General features: G+C 34.3%; 1 protein-coding gene across 17 annotated transcripts in view; it reads left to right on the top strand.

Moving 5' to 3' along the window:
• TRDN (triadin) overlaps positions 1-24,829 on the top strand; it is a 362,541-nt gene that overhangs the window by 249,374 nt on the left and 88,338 nt on the right. For all 17 annotated transcript variants that reach the window (XR_007413384.1, XR_007413383.1, XM_035705844.2 and 14 more), the window contains 2 exons: positions 850-897; positions 19,388-19,438. Coding sequence is in view for 15 of the 17 variants with exons in the window: in XM_035705844.2 (XP_035561737.2) it covers positions 850-897; positions 19,388-19,438 (99 nt within the window). In the remaining 2 variants the exon portion in view is untranslated. The remainder of the gene's footprint in view (positions 1-849; positions 898-19,387; positions 19,439-24,829) is intronic.

The following is a 24,829-nucleotide window of genomic DNA, read 5'->3' as shown; positions in this document are numbered from 1 at the left end:
ATTGCCTTCTGAAGTACACACACACACACACATAGTCTGAATGAATGGTTCTAGGTTTCATCTGTGAATAAATTGGTAACAATCACATTGCTCCATTTCAAAGTTGCATTTTTCCCCTTGCAACTCTGTGGGAAGATACTTGGGTGTGATGGCAATATTCAGCTCCCCATCCATCCTGCTAGTGTCCTCTGAAGATCCTTGCTTGAGTCAGTTATTTCAGTGGGGTATATTGATTTTGTATGAATAATTTTTAGTTTTGATGTATAAAACTAACAGTGAATGCTCCACTGAGAGCAATAAATCTTAGAGAAAGCATAGTTCATATTAAACAGCACCTAAATGATAATTTTATTCTTTTTTTTTTTTTTTGGTTACTTGTTATGTGGGATGACTTTAATATTTAAATGAATCTCAATCATGACCACACTGTTCTTTCAGTTGATTAAGCTAAGTTAACATGAATTTAAAAGAATATGTAGTTGACGTTTTCAAGACACTGAATGTAACTCCAGCAATAACCTGAATTGTGAGTCAATTAATCATAATCTACTGTCAAGTAGAATTCTTAGTAGAGCTTGTTTATCAAAGCAGAATATAAAAGAAGGTAGAAAAGAGTATGGAAAACTAGTCAGAAGAAGGCAAGGAAATATTTCTTTTTTCTCTAATTCTCTAACATTAGATTTAAAATATGTTTCAGTTGGTTTATAGAGAAATGAGAAATGTTGAAAAGCTTAAAAATAGCTTGTTTAGAAGAAAGAGCTGGCAATGAATGAGTTACAAAATGCTTTTTTGAGCAGAAGCAGCATTTCCACCTGCAACTTTTATTTAAACCTTATCTCTGCTTTACAGCTGTACCTGGAAAGAAGGAAGAGAAAACAACCAAGACAGTGGAGCAAGGTAAAAAAAAATGAAGGAGGTTGACATTATCTTCTTTAGAAAGACAACAACATGAGGAGGAAAGCACTGGATTCAGACAGGAGGAAGACAATAACTGTTAAATCTATTGCTCTCTATCACTGTCCTTGCATGTTTTTCTGTGCCAGGGAGAATGTGAGGCAGCAATCTTGGTTTTTATTCTTTTGTATAACTAAACTTTGAGTATAAGTTCAGAACAGGAAAACTCCACAGACTTCTTAATTAAATCAGGGAAAATGCTGAAGATTATTGAGAATGAGGAAATGATCTGGGGCAACTGGTAGACATTTTTGTTTGATTTGTGGTTTTTATCACCACTTGACTGATCAAAATTTAAAGAATAGAGATGACATAAATCTATTTATGCAAAAACAACTTCTAATGCTTAAAAAATAATATGTAAAACTTAAAGGAAAAAAACACCAAAAGTAAATTGAAATTAAGTTATGACTTCAGCAAGTGATTCTCCCAAGAGGTCTGAAATCTCAGTATTAAAAATCAGAATGTTATAAGTAATGCATTTTATTTTATTTTATAGAGTTATATCATAAATACATCACTCTAGAGTATGCTTGAGAAAAATGCAAGAGTACAATAGAATTAAAACATTTAAAGTGTTGTTGGACTTTCTATTAGAGCTCAGAGTGCTAATAATTGTAATTATGGTTCCCCCACTCTTTGGCTATTCATCTATTATAATGCTTATTACTTATTGTAATAAAATCAGAACTAGTAATAAATTTGTCAAGAATGAAGTCAAAATAGTTTTTCCTTTTAAATTTGGGAGCAATTAAATTCCTAATATCAAAGATTTATTTTTGATATAAATATATCAAGAAAATCCTTTAATTTATCACATTTCAGATAAGTTAATTAAGATAAAACATTCAATTAAGTTAAATGATTGGTTAAAGATTTATTTCTTTGGGCTTTTCAAAATAAAATCAGATTGCAATTACAGTGAAAAACTTTTCAAATTAATTTTGGCTTCTGAGGGCTATGTGAGGTTTTATGATTCAATAGAATGTTTCTATCAACTTTAGATGTAGATATTTCCATCTCGGAAATATAAAGTAGAGGAATAGGAGTACTACATCCCGATTTTAACTTGTTCACTTAGGCAAGGCCCTGAGCCTAAATTTCTTCAGAAAAAAATATAATAAAAAGGTGTTAATTTTATCTGACCTGCCTATTCAACAAGATGTAGAGCTTAAATGAGAAAACCTGGGAAAGGATATGAAGAATGATAAATTCCTAGATAATTGCATAGTCCTTACTTAAGCATATTTCCTTATCAAATCAACTTTATTATAGGTGAGATAAACTATCAAATCACTTTGATTTCACTAAGCTTCACAGTTTTTCCCTTCTATATAAAGGTGTGGATGGCTCATCTTTGGCATTTGTAGATTTGCTTTTATAGCCACAACATATTAAGAGAAGATTGACCAGAATGTAAAAAGCCAAATAAGAGATAAGTAAGAGAGAAGTAATTTAAACACAACTTGTTTATTTCTTCTTACCTGCATGTTGGTGTCATTTCCATTAATTCTAGAATGTTTACTCAAGTGGGTGGGAGACTAGAAATGGTTCTTAGAGTTAAGAAATTACTTCTTCAGATAATTTTATAATTCGTATTTTTTAAATATCTTTTATCATATACAAGCTTAGGCTCTTAGCTTATGTTTAATGAGGTTCTTTGAATGGTTCTTTTTATATTGACTTAGTAAATAATTTCACTTTTAAATATTGTAAAGCAAAGGCCTATTTTTCAACTATAAATATCATAAGGAATAAAGTATTTGGATAAATTGCATATTTTGAGATGATATACGTATGATTAATAGTTGATATGAAAAATATATTTTGTGATAAAAAATCAGACGTTAGTGTGAAAATGACATTTTACATATTTCATCAGAGTATTCTAAAATTTATTCATAAGAAGAGGTTTTAAATCTATTATGTACCTCTCTTCTTCACGCAGTTTAATTATCTTCAGAAGTATAAATAATCTAAAGCTAGTTTATGATGCATCAAAGTACAATTAAATAGTTTTTAAGGAGTCATTTTCATTCATTTAAATTTCCACTCATGAACTTGTACTAGGGAGAGAATATGATTTTCAAAATTCCTACTAGCTTTTAAAATGTGCTTGATGACCTATATAAAATAGTGTATATTGAACCTCTGGACTTAATCTGAATTATAATTGTACTTAGGAAACATTGATTAAACTATACACTGTAGGAAATTCATATAGTGAAAGGTGGAATGAATTATATGTTAACGTAATTTAGTAAACTAGGCCTCATATCATGTTGGAAGTAGAAATTTAGTTAATCTAACTTCTGCAAAAGTCCAAAAATGTAACCCTATTTTATCTCTAACTCATGATGTTTTTCAGTTATTCTTTTTGTGAAGGTCTTAAATCGGCTGGACTAGAATTTTGAGTATTAAATATTTTATAAATAATTTCTCCACTTTAGAGGTGCACACAAGCGTGTGTACACACACACACACACGCACACCATTAACTATCCCTCCTTGTTTAGAAAGCAATTACCTAGAAGCATCAAGAGATACAAATGCTTAACACAATAGGTTTTGCTATCCTATAGCTGAGGTAAGCCAAAGATAAAACATGACAACACTTACTAGGTGCTGTGTTCTTCCACAGGAGGAGTCATCTTTAGATATTTGTATATGACATCTAGAAAGAGTGCATGATGTTTCACCAAGCTTAATTTATTCATTTATGGATATTTAATTTTTATAGGTAGTGTACATTTTCCTCCTTGTTACTCACTTTTGAAATTGACCTGCCTCTTAAATCCCATGTACTTCTCTGTTTTTCAATATCGCTTTCTTTCAGAAGAAAACATTTGGTAATATTTCATTGTTAGCCAGATGAGCAAAAGAGTCACTCTAAAGAAGCAACCAATGGCTTGCTATTTACTTGGGCAGGGAAGGATACCAGTCAAGACAATTAACTTTAAAAGGTCTGAATTGTATGTTGGAGCCCCAGCATCTCCCTGTTTTTAATTTTCTTCCTTCAAGTGACTTAAAATCCAACAGTGAAAAGGTAAAGAAAATAGTTACAAATTAAATCACTTGCAAATTATCTTTTCCTTTTCTTTCAGTTACACCTATGCATGAGTTTGCTTAAGATCTTAACAGTCTGGTCTAGAAACTTGTAACAGGGCTGGCATACAGTATGTGTTCAACAACTATCTGTGGGTTGAATGAAAACAGAGGAGTTAGTGAAGAAAGGACTGTTAGATGACCCAGATTTCAATGAACTTTGTCTCTAAATACTGTGCAATTAAGAGAATATTTTAGTTAATCAAAATATGATTTCCAGTAGTAAAGGTTGCCATATTTCAGAAACCAGGACATATGCGATTAAATTCTTCAGTTTTAAAGTGGGACTAGTAGAAAAAAATATTTAAATATGCATTATTCGTTAATGGCACCATATTGTTAGGATCTTTGTAGATGGTGTTCTTACATAAACAAAATTGCGTGTGGTGAACAGTCATCACATGGATAAACATATTGAAAAATTAAATTTCAGTCAATTCTATTGAATTTTTTAAAAACTTAAAATGGAAGAGAAAGTTAAGCAATTACCCAATTAAGCCAATATATGAGTCTAAGTATAGAAACATTAGGTCCATCCTTGCTTTTCTTATTTTTACAGCTGTGAAGCAGAATTAGATGATCTCTTACTCCTTCTAAAAGTAAAAATTGTGTATTTCACAAAGTTTTTAAGCAGTGTGTTCCTTGCATCAGGATATAGAGGCTCTTCTTAAATCAGATGTACTAGAATACATCTGAGCACAGTTAGTAATCATTTTATTCAGGATAAAACGAGCATGTGGATCATAAATGTTTCAAATATAGTTCATTTCCTGTAATAAAAAAATTCTATCTTGCCTTAAATTATGAAATGTTTCTAAATTCAGAAGCATGCTAATTTGTGTTCTCCCTGAAGAGTTTTCTGTCTTTCTTTGATTCTATTTTGTAAACAACAGTACCCTACCTGATTGTATTAGTGTTTTAAGTTGTCCTGCCAGGAGGGAAACCCAAATGCTATTTATTATAAGCTTTGTATTTGTCATTGTCCTCCCTCACCTTTTCAGATTCTTCTATTCTTTGTACATGCACGGGCCTATTCAGAATATGTGATGTGTACTTATTATAGATTGATCTCATACTTTCAAGTGAATGTTAATACCTAAGAGTAATGATTTCCCTTAGAGAAACTTATTTATTTAAATAATTAATGTTTATATTTCATGGTATGTCAACATTATTTGAAAAAGAAACAATTTTACATCTCAGATCACTGGAGTAAAATTGGAAGTTTAGTTAATACAAATTGTGTTTAACTATTTGCTTAATATGTGATTATAAAATAACCTATTTGCACATGTGGACTAAGTCATGCTGTTGACCCTCAATAAATGTTAAATGATAACAATACTATTGATTCCTGTGAATTCCAAACTTTCTGACAACGGTTTGTGCTTTGATTGTTTAATATTTATTGAGCGCCCACAACAGGCTAGGCGCTGGGGGGTGGGTGTGAGGAGCATGAAGTGGGCTTCAGAGAGAAGATGGCTTACATGCGGAGCTTATACAAAATGTGAAAATGAGTGTACTCTGCATATTCATGTATTTTATAGATTTTCAAGAGAACCTTTAGCAATTCACTGTCTCACTTGCTCCCATAGCACATCTCACTTCTTACTTTTACTTAATACTTTTAGAATGTTCTCACAATGATTTTATCTTATGTATAGGAAATTCCTTTCTAGTTTCCTTCTCACTATGTTCTTCGCCACACCCCTCATCTTTTAATAACCAGACAGATCTAAATCCCACCTACACAGCAGAACAACACTTAGAAGAAATTTGTATTGTTACATTGATCTGCAGGGTGCCACAATCTGCCACGCAACATTTGGTTCATGTAATTCACATTTATTGATAGGGATGCCATTCAATGCTAATGAGAGTTTTAGCCCAATAAAAGAGCCGTGTGTGCCAATGCTGTCAACGAGATCTGGAGGTGATGTCATGAGACCCATTCATGCAGTACCTTGCTCTCGAAAGTTAAAGGTTCTTTGTTATTAATGACCCATTTTCTCTAATAATCTAATGTGTGAGTTGATCACTCTTATTTTATGCAGGATATACTAGAATCAAGTACAGGTCACACAGGACATAATTGTGTTGCCCCAAATTTTGCTTCCATGCAAATATTCTGCTTTCCGTTATCATGAAAATGAATAATTCCTCTGCATATTTGGCCTCTGTGACCAATTTTCCTCCTTCCTTTTCTTAGACATCCGGGGCATTTTATGGAGAAGCACACTAAAACTACAAGATTGCCCCAGGAATCTCCCCTTATACTTCATACTGGATCACTACTTTTTTTTTTTTTTTTTTTTTGGATCACCGCTCTTAACACCAAGTAACCTTATTGACCATAGATCAGAGAAACTGGTAGGTAGATGGGTTGAATTACCTGAAAAGACACCATACCCAGGAGCTATGTATCACTCCTCCTCTGCCTGCATTCTGACCCCTTCATGATCTATCAAAGTTGTTTCTTAATGGGAACGTTATGTCTTTTAGGTTCTTAAAAGTAACACACTGTTCACAACAAATATGTGCTCTTGCTTCACTTATACTTTAATTCTCAAACTTTGTCTTGATTTAGAGTCCAAAAATCTCCATGTCAAAATAATACAATGCAGTTATGAACAATTTCTTAAAGTCCAGTCAAATCTAATTGTAAATATAAAGTTGTCATACCATCTCTGAATTTAAGGGCAATGGACTTCACATTTCTTTTGCCAATACTTAATATAAGTTCATAATTTTAATGAAAGTATGTATTCTTGATATCATCTATGTCTTAACCTTAGGTTGATAGTTTTTTTAAGATATCCTTAAATATGAGGGTAGCTATGCGGCTCAGTTGGTCAAGCCTCTAACTCTTGATCTCCTCAGCTCAGGTCTTGATCTCAGGGTAATGAGCTCAAGACCCGTGGTGGGCTCCACTTGAAAAACAAAACAAAACAAAACAAAACAAAACAAATCACATCCCTAAATCTGGAACAGACTGTTGCCATTCTCTTCACAGTGAAATTCTCTTACAAATCCTATTTTTTCTCATATAGAATTTCAATCACCATTATCAGGATTTGACATCTAGAAAGAACTTTTAATTATTTGACACAAATACTTGAAGATTACAATTTTGTTCACCACTGAGAAAAATCAACTTTGTTTGTTCCTTTGACATTCTAACCTTGATTATATAATGGATTGTGGAAATGCATCTTTGTGTTTAGCATACAACACAACAAAGAAATGCCTCTTTATGAACTTAAGAACATTGATCTGCTAATTATGTCTCTCTTTTTTTCTATCAATATTTTCTTCTGCTCCTGCTATTATCCTGAAGCCACATATGGATTGGATCTTTTTTCCCTTAGAGATCATTAATAGAAAATTATAAGCTGCTATGTTACAAAACAGGGTTGTTTCCTGAGATTCTTTTCCTTTTATTGACTTTTTTCTTTCATTTATAAATCATTTCTTTCATTTACAAGACTTGTTTCAGAAAAAAAAAATTGGCATACACTACCTGGAATAAAATTGTATGAAAACAAATTGTTATGCTATATCTTATAACAAACTGATGGAGGTTAGCTCCATTCTCTAAAAATCAAATGGCAAAAAATCATATGAAATCATTAGCCCCACATAAAAATGCATTGTTACTTTCTTCTTGTTGTACATAAAATTATACATTTTAGGTCAAATAATTTCAGGAATGAACATGAAAATCTTATCAACAGTCTACATAAAATATACCTGTATCTTGTTGACTATTACTGCCCCAATTTTTCATAGAATGATGATGTAGTAGAAACTGATTGAAAAAGCAATTCTTTAAAAAATGAAAATTCAGATCTTCTTTGGAATTGTAAAATGGCATAATCAAAAAATTTTTTCATTATTATAACTTGAAAAGTTTGGGTTTTATTTCACTTCATTCATATAATAGGATAAAGATACTAGTCAGATAAGCCATACAAAGCATCCATATTGTCCTTAAAAACCTTGGGAATAAAAATCATTGTGAGCAATTCTTAACTTGGAGTTGTTGGTCTTTGAAAAAAAAAACTGATGAAAGCCAATAGTAATTAAAATATTAACCTACTTGAACAGTAGAGAGCTCTCTCTAAATAACACAAAAAGCTTAGTCCACCTTCCCCATAATTTATTCTGTGACATTACACTAGCTACCTGCTTTAACTAGCCTCTTTTAGAAGCCAAAATTATTTCACTAAGCAATCTCTAGAGGATCTTCCAATCATAATATTGCCTAATTCACATTTGTAAAAATTACCTCTAATGCCTGAAGGCATTTCCACTTTGTTTCAAATTCTGAAGATATACTTATTTTTCTGATTGTAAGTACAATTTGTACAAAAGTATATACAGGAAAATCAGATTCAGATTCTAAAATTAAAATGTTTAAAAATATTGTTATATAAAACTATTAAATAGAATTGTATTATTTGAAGTATTTAATTTGTTTACATTTCAAAATATACACTTAACTCACACTTAAGAATCAAAAAGTTCATCTCTAGAGCAAAGCATACTATTGAATATTTAATTAAGTGACATGAATTTCCATAAATATTATTTAATCATAAGTATCAGTAACAATGGCACACAAGATGTAGAAATTATACCCTTGACACATATGTGCAAAAGAAACTATAAAAGATGAAACAAATGTTGTCTTTGGAGACAGGAGAATGTGGATAATACAACTCTGGGTAGTTTCAGTATGAGACTATTTCCAAACAAAATAACAGTAACTTTCTATGTATTGTTAGTCAGTTAGTATGTATAATATTCTTTTATGAACAAAAACTTTTTAATAACATTGACGTAGTACCAGAAAGATTATTTAGATTTAGCATCTTCAAAGACTCATCATTCCTGGAAGGATATAAATTTAGATTCTGTAGTAGATCTCTATATGTCCCTTTACCACCAATTCTCAGTATGACTTTCAAGCTTCTGCTTCCTACTTCTTCCCTACTTTATATATCCAGCAATCCAGCCACATGAACATTCACATTCCATGGTTTGCTTATATTGTTCCTTACATTGGAGATGGCTTCTGAATTCTTTTTTGATGGCAAGCCTTTTAACCAGTTTCTGAATCCACTACAAATGCCAGTGCTTCTGTGAAATCTTTTCTCATTCCATCAGCTAGAGTTTGTCAGTCCATATGCTACAGACTTGGATCCCTGTATATGTGTCTCTATCATCCATGTAGATGCTTTCTGGCATTAACTGAACTCAATACAACCATTTGTGTTTTTCCAGCTCCCAGCACAAAGGAGAAAGTGAATAAAGGTTTACTGAATAGATTAGGTTTATCTTTTAAAATACAAAAAATGAATACTCCTTTTAAAATATTGTTTCCAACGGAAGGAACAAAAAATAGATGAGGGTCCTTGTTTAGCTGTGGGATCACTTTGTCACACCAATAAGCACCATAGGAAGTAGAGTTTCTAGTTTTTTGAAATTACATTAGTTATTGTTTTACCTCAACCAAATCTTTTTTGAGAGTCTTGGACTTCAATGTTCTTTTACATGTACATACATATCACAAAGTTTAAAGTACTATTAGACTAGAACTTTCTAAAAAAAATGAAGGAAATCTAAAATATAATCAAATCAAATTAAACAATAAAATAACAAAATTACATCATGAATAAGTGGGATTTATTCCAGTATGCAAAGCTAGTTCAACATTTGAAAAATCAACTAATATAATCCATCACATTGACAAGATAAAGAAAAAACACATTATTCTATAGATACAGAAAACCATTTGAGAAAATCTAGCATTCATTCATAATTTAAACTCTTAACAAACTAGAAATAGAGAAGAACTTCCTTAACTTGATAAGGAATATCTACAGAAAACCTGCAGCTAACATCAGACTTAATGACAGAAGTGTCCCCCCCCCAAGATAAGAAAAATGGCAAGGATATCCCATCTCACCTCATTCTATTCAACATTGCACTAGAAGTACTTGTTAATGCAATAAGACAAGAAAAAGAAATAAAAATTTACCAACTAGGAAGGAGGAAATAAAACTTTATTCACATATGATATGTGTCTATGTAGAAAATTCCAAAGAATAAAGAAAAACTTCTTGGAACTAGTAAGTAATTATAGCAAGATTTCAGGATACAAGGTTAATAACAAAAATAATAACAAAAAAGTAAATTGTTCTTTTATGTGTCAACAATAAATATTGGGATGAACAAAATTAAAATGCAATACTATTTACATTAGCAATTACAAAACAAACATTTAGGTATGAATATAACAATATACTTGTGAAATTTCCATGAGGAGAACTTCAAAACTCAAATGAAAAAAAATTAGAAAGCCAAATAATTGAGAATTATTCCATGTTCATGAGTAGGCAGACTCAAAATTGTTAAGATGTCAGTTCTTCATCTATAGATTCAATGTAATCATAATAAAAATCACAGTGGATATTGACAAACTGCTATTGTGGCTACCAACAAACTGATTACACAATTTATACAGAAACAGAAAAGACCCAAAATAGCTAAGACAATACAAGAACATAGTTGGGGAACTGACACTACTGCTTCAACTGTATATAAGGCTATGACAACACAACATGGTGTTACTGAAATAACAAATAGATCAATGGAACAGAATAGAGAGCCCACCAATAGACCCACAAAATATAGTCAACTGATCTTTGACAAAAAAAGCAAAAACAGTTCAATGGATGGTATTCTCAACAAGTTTTTAAGAAGTAGTGCTGGAACAATTGGACATCCACAAGAAAAAAATACATATAGAGAGAGAGAAAGGAGGAAGGAAGGAAGGAAGGAAGGAAGGAAGGAAGGAAGGAAGGAAAGAAGGAAGGAAGGAAAGAAGGAAGGAAGGGAAAGAAAGAAAAAGGAAAGAAGAAAGAAAGAAAAAGGAAAGAAGAAAGAAAAGAAAGAAAGAAAGAAAGAAAGAAAGAAAGAAAGAAAGAAAGGAAGGAAGAAAGAAAGAAAGAAGCAGCTAGATACAGACTCTATACCCTTCTCAAAAAGTAAACTCAAAGTAGATCATAGCTCTAAATGTAAAACCATAAAACCCCTAGAGGATAACATAAGAAAATCCAGGTGGCCTTGGCTTTTGGCAATGGCCTTTTAGGTACAACACCAAAGACACAATCCATGCATAAAAAAATCATAAGTTGGATTTCATCAAAATTAAACACTTCAGTTCTTCAGAAGATGCTGTCATGAAAATTTGAAAATGACACAGAATGAGAGAAAATGTTTGTAAAATACATATCTGATAAAGGACTATTATCCAAAAAACACAAAAAAATCTTAAAACTCAATAATAGGAAGAGGAACAACTCCCTTAAAAAATTGACACAACATCTGAACAAATACTTTACCAAAGAAGATATCCAGATGACAAAGCATATGAAAAGAGGTTCAACATCATCCATCACTAGGAAATTGCAATTAAAATAATGAAATGTCACTATATACTTATTAAAAGGGCTAAAATCCAAAACACTAATAACATCAAATGTTGGGGAATATGTGAAACAACAGGAACTCTCAATCGTTGTTGGAGGGAATACAAAATACATAGTCACCTTGGAAGACAGTTTGGTGGTTTTTTTATAAAATTAAATATACTCCTACCATACAATCCAGCAATCTTAGTATATACTCAAATGACTAAAAAACATACATCCACACAAAACCTGCAAACACTTATACCTGCTTTATTCATAGCTGCTAAAATTTGGAACCAAATACACTCTTCTATCTCAAGCTATCAAGTCACAGAAAGACATAGAGGAAACTTAAGTTCTATTTCTAGTGTAAAAAGCCCATCTTGAAAGTCTTCTTATTGTAGAACCCCAACTACATGATATTCTAGAAAAAGAGATGGTAGAAAGTTCAGTGGTTGTCAGGGGTTTTGGAAGAGGAAGGACTGACACTGTGGAGGACAGAGGATTTTTAGGTCACTGAAACTATTCTGTATCACACTATAATAGTAGATGTACATCATTTAATTTGTCAAAATCAATAGAATGACCAAAATGAACAGTGAATCTTAATGTAAACTGTGGACTTTGGTAGGTAATGATGTATCAATATTGGTTTATTGATTGTAACAAATGTATCATTCTAGTGAGAGATGATGATGGGGTAGGCCACGTATGGGAACCCTGTGGGCTTTCCATTCAATTTTGCTGCAAACCTTAATCTGCTCTAGAACTCATTGAAGTTCATTAATTTTAAAAAAGTGTATAAATCTTAAAGAATTAGTCCACTAGGTAAATTTCAAAGTAATATATATTTTGAGATTCTCTACCATGAATAATAGGAGGATTCATAAAAGACCCTATTTACTTTTTATTTTATTAACTTTTAAGCTAACATTTTTCTTACATTCAATTCTATTTCTTCAAAATTTCTTTGTATCATTTTATAACATAAGTTTCATGTTGGAATGTTTAAACTATAATAAGACTAATTCCCAAGATCTCACATAAATGTGTTTGTAGAAAAGGAGTTCAGATTATGAAAAGTTCAAAAGACAATATAGACTATGGATAATGAATATTATTGTAGTTAAACTATAATATATTATACTTAAAATGAATAGAGGATTAGAGATTATTACAAACATTGAAATAAGTATATACATACAGGTGTGTGAGGTTATTCAATATTGGAAATTCACTATCCAAAATTTCTTAGAAAACAAAAAGTGAAATGCTAGATTTAAACTTCCAGAAAAAGGGAACCCTGGGTGGCGCAGCGGTTTAACGCCTGCCTTTGGCCCAGGGCGCAATCCTGGAGACCCGGGATCGAATCCCACGTTGGGCTCCCGGTGCATGGAGCCTGCTTCTCCCTCTGCCTATGTCTCTGCCTCTCTCTCTCTCTGTGTGTGACTATTATAAATAAATAAAAATTTAAAAAATAAAAATAAAAAATAAACTTCCAGAAAAAGAGAATGCTAGGTAAATATTAGCTTGAAATAGATGCTTTATTTTGACCACTAAAGCTGTTAAATAACAGCAACTTCATTTTATTTTGACAACTCAGCTACTAGGTTAGGATTGCAAAGTTGGGCATAAGTAACTACAAAAGGTGATTATAATGATTAGTAGGCTTTTATGTAGGCATTAAAGGGCAATTTTCCTAATAAAATGTGGTAGGCACCAAACTGGCAAATTTATTACTTTATTCAACAAATAGTTATTGAATTCTTGGTATGTATCAGATGACACGGTCTGACTTCAGAAGTATTGGAAGGCTGTGACAGACTGGTAGTTCTGGAGGGCAATTGATGGGATATGGTGATGCAAACATGCTCACTATTCATTCTGAAGGGGCGTCTGAGATGCTATGTGGTTTATAATCCACTGTTCTCTTAATGCAGGTTAGCTCTACCTCTGTAGTTTGATGGTCTGGGTTCAAGTTTCCCACTACTGTTTAGTAGCTGTGACCTTGGGCAAATTTTTACCTCTTAGCGTCTGCTGTTAATCTATGAATTGCAGATAACACCCAACTCTCTGGAATGAGTACAAAATTAAAGAGATTTGTCTAAATCAGCTCGAGGTTCCTATAACAAAAATAGCCCAGATGGGTGGCTTAAGCAGAAATTTATTTCTCACAGTTCTGGAGCCTTAAAGTGCCAGTCAATTTGGTTCCTGGCAAGAGTCCTCCTCCTGGTTTGCAGATGCCTCTTACTATATACCCAATTGAGTAGAGAAAGAGAGAACAGAGACAGAGATCTCATTCAGGAAAGCTCCACCCTCTTGACCTAATCACTTTCCAAAGCCCCACCTGCAAATACCATAGCATTGGGTTTCAGGCTTCAACATACGAATTTTGGAGGGACACAAACATTCAATTCATAGCAAGATCATATGAAAAATGCCTAAGATTATAAAATAACATTTCCTCATTGTAAGTAAGGGCAGGAATGACCAAGACCTAGCTTTGCCTGCTGCCAAGCAAATTATAATCCTATAATTATAGATATACATATACATATTTGAAACAAACATGGGAACTTTGGCATCCTGGCTTGATCATAATTACATGAGAAAAATTTCATGGCTAATAAAGTTTTCTTTTGAAAATAAAATCTTTTATACTAGATTTAGGGCTCAGTAGCTAATTCTGTGCCTACGATGTCCTAGTTTATCTCGTCTCCCAAATATATAAAGAAGTGCTTATTTTCCTTTTTTAAAATCATTGCTTATTGCTGATCTTTCTGAAAGAGCTGGGCAGAGTTGAACTAAAATGACTAAAATGCACCACACTGAGGTACTCTACGGAATTCCAATCAGTATTCTGATTATTTTTTTAAGGATTTTATTTATTCATTTATTTGAGAGAGGGTGAGAGAGAGACAGAGGGGATGAGCCAGGGGAGAGGCAGAGGGAGAAGCAGACTCCCCACTGAGCAGGGAGCCCAACGCAGGACTGGATCCTAGGACCCTGGGATCATGACTTGAGCTCAAGGCAGACACTTAAGCAACTGAGCCACCCAGGCGCCCCAGTCTTCTGGTTATTAATGTTTAATGAGGACCAGAATATAAAGGCATGTGCAGAGTCCACTCTCTGCAGCCAAGCTACATAGTCTAAAATCATCATAACTGTAAGTTGAGTCAGAATTTAAAAGAAAGGGATATTTAGATGATTTCAGGAAAGTCCCTGAACTATGATAATTTGAAAACTATACTATTATGGGGAAGAACTTTTCAGAAGGATTAGAATACTGAATCCATTGGACAAGACTTTCTCCCCCATGGGGATTGCAAGATGCGTACTTAACAAGTTCTGTATCTGTTAGCTCTTTTGAATTCTTATGTGCTCTATTTCAAAGTTTTAATATGCCAAAGATCCCAGCTTGCCTAGATCTCCACAGTGCTTAAGCAATGCAAGGAAGCTCTTCACAGGTGTATTTATAGTCTAGATAGTTGATGCTTTCTGAGCTCACCCACTAACTCTTCCCACTTTGTATTGATTATATAACTTAACTTTCAAAGAACAGTCTAATTGTCCTTATCTACAATATCTTGAGGAATACCTCACCATAGTCTCCAAGCCCTGATAGCATTGTCTAGATGTCATTCAAGCAAATTTTATATTATGCTTTTTAATTAGGCTGTCCGGGGTAATGATAATTAGGGGTAGGTGATAATATGGGTACAAAAGTATATTCTTTTTGGATAATATGTAAAGGCTAAGACAAAAAAAAAATGCAATGAAGGTTCTAAGGTTAAAACAAAAGAGACACCAACATGTAAATATAATTGAACTGGAAACATTTTTAATCAAGGATATTTAAACAGATATTTGAAGAAAAACAGTTTAAAATGTTACAATTGTGTGTGAAGTGCTTTAGCCCATAGAGTAGGGAATGTAGGGAATGATTAAATGTATCATTAAGACAAAGAGAAAGTAAAAGATAGCTTCCAACCAAGTCATACTTAATTACAAAGTTAATGGACAGTGTCCCAGTAAAATTAAACTCTGACAACATCTTTTAAGGAACATTCAAAATTATTATTAAATAAACATCAATATATTATATTTTCCTTCATGGGAATTATAAGCACAGTATTTTAAACCATATAGAGGACTTGAGAAGGCTTTTCTCTGTATTGATTTATAAAATTTATATTTTGTAGTTTGGAAAAGATATAAATTATATAAAATGCCTTTTCTCAAATATCTCTGATTGTCAAAAATTATATCTGAATGAACAAAAAATGACAGGTGCGTGTAGAGCATTCATATGTTAAATATTTTAAAAATCCATGCAATTAATCACAATTAAATCACTTTAGGAAGCAATAGAAATGTTATGGAACAAGATTAATATTTTTGATGCTATGTGATGTCCATTAATAGTCATATCCAGGAAATTATCCAGTATTATTAAACTTATACATAGAGCTCTCCATATGGTTCTTTAAAATTATTCTTTCCATCAGAAGAAAAATCCAGAAAGTTTGATACATTGATCTTATTCCTTATGCTTATGAAAAAATATCTCTAATCAGCAGACATCTTGTATCTACAAAAGAGATAAGAAAGTTTTTAAAATGACATTTCTCAACACTTTATTAAAGCTAGCTGGTTAAGAAAGGTTAAAAATATTGAGTTTGGTTCTTTTCACAGCCAGGAGGCTTAAATTGCCTGATAATGTGAGGCTCTTTTTAGACCTTCCAGTTTCAGTTTCTTCTTAAAATTTAGCTATACTTCATATTACATCAAACCATGGTGCTCCAACAGAAATATCCTTAATATTCTAATGTCACTGATAATAAACTGATATTGAACTTGATCATTCAGAGCAATGAAATATAAACAATAGTCAGATCAAAGATTTTTTTAAAATATATTTTATTTATTTATTTATGAGAGACACACAGAGAGAGGCAGTGACACAGGCAGAGGGAGAAGCAGGCTCCATTCAGGGAGACTAAAGCGAGACTCAATCCCATGACTCTAGGACCATGGCCTGAGCCAAAGGTAGACATGCTCAACCACTGAGCCTCCCAGGCATCCCAAAGATATTAATTGTACTATTTACTTTAAACATAATGCTTGGGGTTCAAAACATTTGTTTGTGCTAGGGAAAAACTCTAGTGCTGATTTCCTCCATTACAGGATAGTCCATTATTTCAGTCTTTTGTTTTGCCTGTTTCATGGGGAAAAAAAAAAAAAAATCTTCTAGAAGAAAACACTGTTCTTACAGATACATTTTATCTTCTATAGGACCATGTAAGAAGCAAAAGCAAACGCTGTTTTCTATTTGTTTACCTTAATTAGATATATTCAGGCCCTTAACTTATAAAAATTCCAGGCCTAGGGTGCCTGGGTTGCTCAGTCAGTTAAGGATCTAACAAAATCTTATTTTCTGCTCAGGTCATGATCTCAGGGTTGTGAGATCAGGCTCTGTGCTTGGCATGGAGTCTGCTTGACAATCTCTCTCCCTCGCCCTCTGCTCCCCCCACTTGTGCTCTCTCTCTCTTATAAATAAATAAATCTTAAAAAAAAATCCTGGCCTTATTGAAATCAAATATGTTTCTCTTAAAACGAATATTTATTTATTTATTTATTATTTTTTTTTTAATTTTTATTTATTTATGATAGTCACAGAGAGAGAGAGAGAGAGAGGCAGAGACATAGGCAGAGGAAGAAGCAGGCTCCATGCACTGGGAGCCTGATGTGGGATTCGATCCGGGGTCTCCAGGATCGCGCCCTGGGCCAAAGGCAGGCGCCAAACCGCTGCGCCACCCAGGGATCCCTAAAACGAATATTTAAAAAAAAGAATATTTTTTATCTAGTAAATTATTTAAAACTTGACTTGCATTGCTATTTTGATCACTGTGTGATTTTAAAACATCTGGCAATAACTAATAAACATTTAAAAGGTTAAGTTTATTACTACCAACATGTGAATGATGTTTCAATATAGACAAATTATATAAGACTGGATTGGAAATATACAAATAACACCTATCAGTCTTTTAACATTTTTAAAAATGTGCATGTATTATTAAGAACATACTTTTTTATATTCTGGTTTATTTTGCCTTTGTATACTTAGTTTATTCACTAAGTTAAGTCAGCATGTGTGAACAAAGTAAATAAAATTTGAGGCATTCAAAATTCATGTTACTCGTTGCATTGTTAGTTTCCATTTATAAATGAGACTGCAGGTTGCTTTGCTTCTGCAGCACTTTCATATAATCTGCATTTCACCTGTATTTCCAACTATTTGCTAGACCTTTCCTTTTGGGGTATCTTGATGACACATGAAAAGTAATGCATTCAAAACAAAGATGATACCTTTCTCCAAAAACTCCTATTTCTTACACTTCATATCTCAGTAGATGGCAGATTGGCCCTCTGTAAAACATGTACAAACCTCAGAAGCTATCCTCAGCATTTTTAAAATCTGTTGTACCTATTACATGCAGTTATGCTGTTAAATTGATGTTTACTGACCAATGAGATTCTACTCAACTTAGGAGCCTAAACCCAAGTGGCGTCTTCTCAGTGAAAACTTTCCCAATTATAAAATGGAGCTATTAATCATTTCTCTGTTGTCTATAGAACTCCACTGGAGATCTTATCCCATGCTGCAATATCCTGTTGTTTATTTTAGCCGATGGATTCAAATGCTGTTTCTGTGTGCAGACCACTCCGAAACACAGTGGTATATTTTACACAGCCAATTTTACTGTGCTCAGGATTTAGAGGGTCAGGTATTTAGGAGGGATCAACTAGGCAGTTCTTACTTGGGTACCTCATGTGACTGCAGTCAAATATCGGCTTAGGCTGTAGTCATCTAATGCAATCATCTCCTGGACGTCTGAGATGTCTCGCTCACTTAGATGGCAGGCAGCTGTTGGCTGGAGGCTCAGCTGGAGCTATTGACTGAGCTGCCCCCATGTAGCTTTTCTAGCATGGTGGTATTAGCTGGAGTCCTTCAGGGAGGGCCGTCAGCTTCTTCAGAGCTGTTGTCCCTGGAGAAGCAGGTAGGAATTGTATGGCTCTGATTAGTGCAGGAAGTCACACAGCATAGCTTCCATTGCATTCTGTTGGTTACAGGGGACTCACATAGCCATATTCACAGATGACCAGCTCAAGCCTCCCCATTCTCTCTTCTGTCCTTCTTAAATGTGTCTTTCTCTCTATTTCATCTACGTCTCTCTGAAACCTTTCCATTTTCAAGGTCTGCCTCAGTACCACCTGCCAAAGCCTTTCCTGATTCCACCATTCAGCCAGAGCCTTTGTGGTTGGGTTCAGGGAGATATCAGTTCAAATCTCAGGTCTCCTGTCTGAGCCAATGACCTTGGAAAAGTTATTTAATCTCTTTCTGTGAGAAGCAGAAATAATAACAGGATCTACGTACTTTACAAGGTTGTCATGCACGTTGAATGGCCAAACAGTAGAGAACATTCCCTATGGCATATAGTGAATAGACAATGTTAGCTACCATTGTTGTATCTTCTTTCCTCAAAGCCCATAGCAATTTATTTGTACCTTTTGTGTATCTATCATAGTCTTTCAATTGTGATAATGGTTTTTGGGCTTATTTTGTATCTTTTGCATAGTTAGTTAACGTTTTATAGGCAACTTATATGCACGCATAGACATGTCTGTTTTAAATATCAGTGCAGAGCCCTTCTGGGTCTTTAGGCCTCAGGGGAAAAAAAAAAGAAGAACATGAAGAAACTTGCAGGGTTTTTTTTTGGGGGGGGGTTGCTATTTTTTTCTCTGTGTTTCCTTGTAACCTTTTCTCCCCATGATTCCTCTTGCAGAAATTAGAAAAGAAAAGTCCGGGAAGACTTCTACAGCTTCGAAGGACAAAGGTAATAGAGTCAACTTCACATAACACTAGAAATTTATTAGCAAAACTATCTGAAAGAATCCGTGGTACTTCGGATCCTCTCCCTTGCACGTGTGTGAGCCCAAGCTGCACAGGTCACACTCATATATTTGACAACTTGTAGTTATTGACTTGTCCCTCAAACACTGTCTTCCAGTTCACTGTGATTGAAAAAGTGCTCTGAATACAATTTCCAAAAGAACGAGAATGGATTTTCCTTAAAGAATGAAAAGAGTAAAAAACAAGCAAACAGAAGGGAAGTAAAGACTGTGGAAAGAACTTGGCTCCATGCGCTCTGATTCTTTCTTTTCTATCCATTCATAAAATATATATTTAGTGCAGAATCCTTCTAAGCACTTGCTAATCTCTGGAGAAATAAAGATGGCCAAGCCAGTAATAGGGAGGAAGACTCCAGAACTGGAGGGCTGAACTGTTGTTTTCAAAGACTTGGTGGAATTTGGTCTGCTTGAGGCTTGTCAGGATTTTTGTTGCAGTGAAAGAGCATGACATTTATTTAAGTTTTGTGAACTCAGTCTTTGGAATGAACTGACTCTCCTTTCTGTCCATCTAAATCCCAGGCTTCTTTCTAAGACTAATGTGCACATAAATCATCAAGCCTTTTCAATCTACTTCAACTTTCACTGAACCTCTTGCCTGAATTCACAAACTTATGTATTTATAATTTAATATATATATACATATTATAAACACACACATATATGTTTTGAATTAATTAGTGGAAATGCCACCCATTTAAGCGTCAAGAGCTAATGTTATTCACGTTAATTTTTTATGTGGACTGATAAGTACCACATCCGGTAATTACTTTTTGTGCATCTAATGTACAGTAATCAGAACATGTACTCACCAGACACTGGGAGCCCAAGAAAGGCACGGTCTATGCCCTCATGGAATTTAGAGTGCCAATTACATAATTAATTAAAATGATAAGACTTATAGAAGAGATATACAGGTGCTGCAAGAGACTGTAATCGGGGATTCTAATCGAGTCTGGGAAATCAGAGGAGGCTTTCCTGAAGAAATGATCTTTAAAGTCAAGTAAGAAGGATGAGGAATTAGTTGGGTGCAAACGTACAAATTGTTTGAGAGAAGTACTGAAGCAGGGCATCTGTACTTTGCCAGGCACGTTAGTACCTACTTTATACATTTTGCTTAGCAAGTTGTGCTTGAGATCTCAATTGTTTTATAAATGAGGACTCTGAAGCATAGACAGATAATGTCAGCTGCTCAGTCTCCCATTGTGGCTAAGACGTGAAGGCAAGAATCAAAGTCAAGTCTTTTAGACACTGAAGTTCATCTTTTCATTTTAACACAGATACTGCTTGCTCATTAAAATAGGGTTCTTGTATTTGTATTCCTCAAAGCAACTTTTTTTTTCCCTCAAAGCAACTTTGCTTTGAGTCTAGAGCTCATTACCTGGGCTTGAAAAATCTATTTGACACAGATACACGGGCACTACAATACGGAAAAATAGTCTTAGCCTTTTTGCTATTGGGTGGGTCTCCCCTTAATTTCCACAGAGGAATTTAGTCTATTCTTTCCCCAGTTGATTATCTGTACTTTGAGAGAGACTCCTCATTCTCCCCTCTTGTTTTATCTGACAGTTAGCAAGAACATTGTCCTTGATTGTGTGAGAACTAAAGATGTCATTGAAAGATACTACTGGGAAGATCCAAGTACATGAATGGCTATTTATATACACACATATGTATATGATTTGCAAACCATAATTTGCACAAGGTAAACCTCCCATCCTTCTTCTAAAGTATGAGATAACATTTATTTTGGTCCATAATTATGCCATAGGAATATTTGGACCATATGTTACTGTTCACAATAAAAGCAGCTCAAAAGAACGATTGGAGCTTACCTCCAAAGCTACCTTTGATGAATTGATGATTATCAAAAATAAGCTACTACTTAAAGATTCACTTGTGCCAAAGCTTAAACTAGTTGGAAATGGTAGTTGTAAAAATCTGTTTTGGAAAATATTATCTGGGAGATTTAAATACACACCATCCACGGAGTAGACTCCTATTTTTTTGTTGTTATTGTTATTAACGCACAATTGCGGGCAATTCTCTAGTGAACACTTTTTCCTCAATGTTAAATGATGCACTATTTGCAAGATGTTTCTACAGTCACTAGAAACTCACGTATATAAAGGTTCATTGCATATGATTATTGATTTAGAACTATTTCAAACGCACCTGCTTTCTTGTTCAACTGAGTTAATGCCCTCAAACTTCTTTGTTATACATAAGTTGGATATTATTTTAGAAGAATTTTATTGCCATCTTTCCTTTTTTCTCTGAATATAATTTATCATTCCAAAAAGAATCACAGAAAAAATTGGCAGTGTTACCTGTGAGGTGTCAGGGACATTAAAAATCTCTGCAATATTATTTTTGGAGAGGTTCCTTGAAATCTGCTGTCGACCTGTGGCAGAATCAGAATGAAGTAATTCCACTTGCTAAAAGCCACTTGTCGCATCGGAGTCACTGTATTTCGCGAGTTATTTCTATTAAGCAGCTAGAAGGTTACCTGCCTTTGCCATCCTCTCACCAATTCCACTTGCACGTACACGTTAGAACCCACCACTGAAGCAGTGCTGCAACTCATAAACCCAGGATTATCACGCAGAAACCATCTGGGGCCACGTTTATTGGGAATGTGACAACCATGAGTATATTAGGCATTTAGAGAAACAGGCTGTGTCTTTATTTAAGAAGATATAGAGAGGTCTAGCGATGATTGTTTCAAAGGCAAAGAGCTGAGGAAAGACACGTCTTGTTGGCTTTGGCTACTGGTTCAGCTATTGACTTCCCTCTGCCAGTGGACTCACCTAAGTCCTCCCCCCCACCCCACAAGAGCACAGCCCTGCTTGTGTGGTCACCCAGGAATGCTCAGTCCCATTAGCCACCCCTGTTATTGGTTGTACCCCTTGCGGCAGCCACCCTATCTTATTGCCACTTGTTCTAACAGCTGGTCTGATTTATCTGAGGATGTGAGATTCACCCGTGGACTGAGGTCCTATAGACTGAACCCAAACAAGGCAACAAAGAGATTAATTAATTTCTCCTCTTCTGAGAATGTGACAGTAGCACCCTTAGGTTCCTCTGGTATTGGAGTAATATGATGGACATTAGAAGTATCTTCTAGTTTTGTGACCCAGGACTGTGAATGTTTGGATCTAATGCCAGAGGATTCTCAGCAGTTTGTCTTTCCTTATATTCTGATGCTCAGGACCATGCATCTGATGATCCCCCCAATTTTTGTCTTCAACATGCTTTTTCTTGGCCATTCCCACCTGGTCAAACAAAAGCTAGAGCTAAGGATGAGGTAAGTTGTCTGAGGACTTGGAAACGGACCCCCAGTGATTTATACTTCATCGTGGATGCTCACCCTAACTTTTACTGCCTTTGTATAAGGACCAGGGTAGGGGGATTAAAATCCTGGAACCATCTTCCTATTCCTTTGTGATTCTTTTCTCCATCATAACCTCTTTGCTCAGATTATTTTGAGAGTTCTAATTTCTATCTGAGCACCTTTAAATACATTCTAGATCCTGGTAATCAGGATTCATAAGCCTTCCTGTAGGCTTTTGCACAAACTCAACGAAACCACGATATTTGTAAAAACACAAAGAAGCGTTCGCCGATGCTTTATTCTTGACAACACAGATGAGTTAAAAATACCTTAATAGCTGACTGAAGCCAGCAATAGGCCTATCCTTCCTAATATAGAAGTACAGAATTTCCATATAACATTCTCCACAGATTTAGTCAGAGTTGATACCCCGCTGGTCCAGCCTGCACTTCCTAAATCCGATCAGAACCCCTTGAAGTCAAAAAGGACATTGAGAGAAAGTGAGCTCCAGGAAAGTCAGGGCAGGAGATGATCCAGCCTGGAAGCTGAAGGAAACTTCCCATTATCGAGCTTGGAAATAAAAATCATTTTTATTTTCTGAGAGCTTTCTTCATGTCTAAGGTCATGAGTTTATGATTTTCAAATACATTATAAAATTACATCCGTTACTCTGCCTCTCCCTTCTTTCTCCACCAGTCTCAAAGCCGTCTTGTAGGGTCCTCTCCTTCGGCCTTACATTTCATAGCTACTTTAATCCCACACAAACATATATACTTACCCAGTGAAACCAACGTGCTGTAATCTTGAATTCTCAAGTTCTAGACATGCACTCTCCCACCCCACTAGGACTCTTTCCTCCCATCACTTCTCATTTCACAATACATTAATTTTTTTGGTTTAGCCAGGAAATGCAAAAGCAGTAAATTATCCCCATTAGCTTGAAAAAAGTTAATGAAGCTTCTCCGTCTGTTTATTCAATCCATGGCTCTTGATTTCAGATGCTGAAATATAGGAAAAAAAAAAAAAAAGACCCTACTTATACTTAGCACGTTAAATGGCAACACAGACTTTTCCTTACCACCAAAGCCATTTAAAAATATTCTGCATGCATAAGGATATTTAGGGCCGTAGCTTATCTACCAAGAAAATCTTGCTCTGAGGGACACAGCCTTTTCACTAGAACTCCTGTCTCCATTCTTGACACTATCCAAAGTCACTTGGACTCAATTCTGGGTGGTTGCTCAAGTGGGATAGCAATTTATGAGTGCCACCATCATTTTCTTCATTCCCACCCCAAACCAGAGGTGGAAAAGAACAAGGAAGGATAGATTTTTTTTCTTGTTTCTTTCCTTTCTCACTGCATTAAAAGCTGTTTTTGCCAGCAAAATGAATACTGAGATATAATGTTACAGGGGAGGCAAAAAACTGGTTTATCTTTTATACAGGCTGTTGAGGAAGCATGATGTTCTTCAAGACATCACCCATATATATATGTCTAGAACCCATGATATAATTAGGATCAGTTTGTATTTGAACCTGGTGGAATGAATGAAGTTTAATTTTGTTTTAACTAAGGGCGACATTTTTAAGATGTTGGGAGTTTATAGATAAAATTGTCTCTTCTATTTTATTTCAGGCTTATTCTTGAAATTTGTTTGACTCGAGACTAAAGTACCACTTTACCATGACAGATGCAGGGATTTCCATTTGTCTATTAAAAAAAAAAAATCACATAGCCTGAAAGAAATAAACTAAGCTAATGCTGATTATACCATTTGGGGAGACTTCTAGAAGCTACATGTTTTAAAAAATTACAGCTAAAATAAGTTCGTATCGCTCCAAAAGCCCATTCTCTTAAATGAACAAATAGATTGTAATTCATTCAATGATTTACATTTATTTTAAATAAAAATGATCAGAGGATGGCTTGTTGTACTCTATACTGTTGTTTCCTTATCTCTGTATGATTAAAATTATTTTTGAA

Source organism: Canis lupus, chromosome 1 (genome assembly GCF_003254725.2).
Source record: "Canis lupus dingo isolate Sandy chromosome 1, ASM325472v2, whole genome shotgun sequence".
NCBI classification, from domain to species: Eukaryota; Metazoa; Chordata; class Mammalia; order Carnivora; family Canidae; genus Canis; species Canis lupus.
Note: the sequence above shows the minus strand (reverse complement) of the source record. Positions and strands in the feature narration are given on the sequence as shown.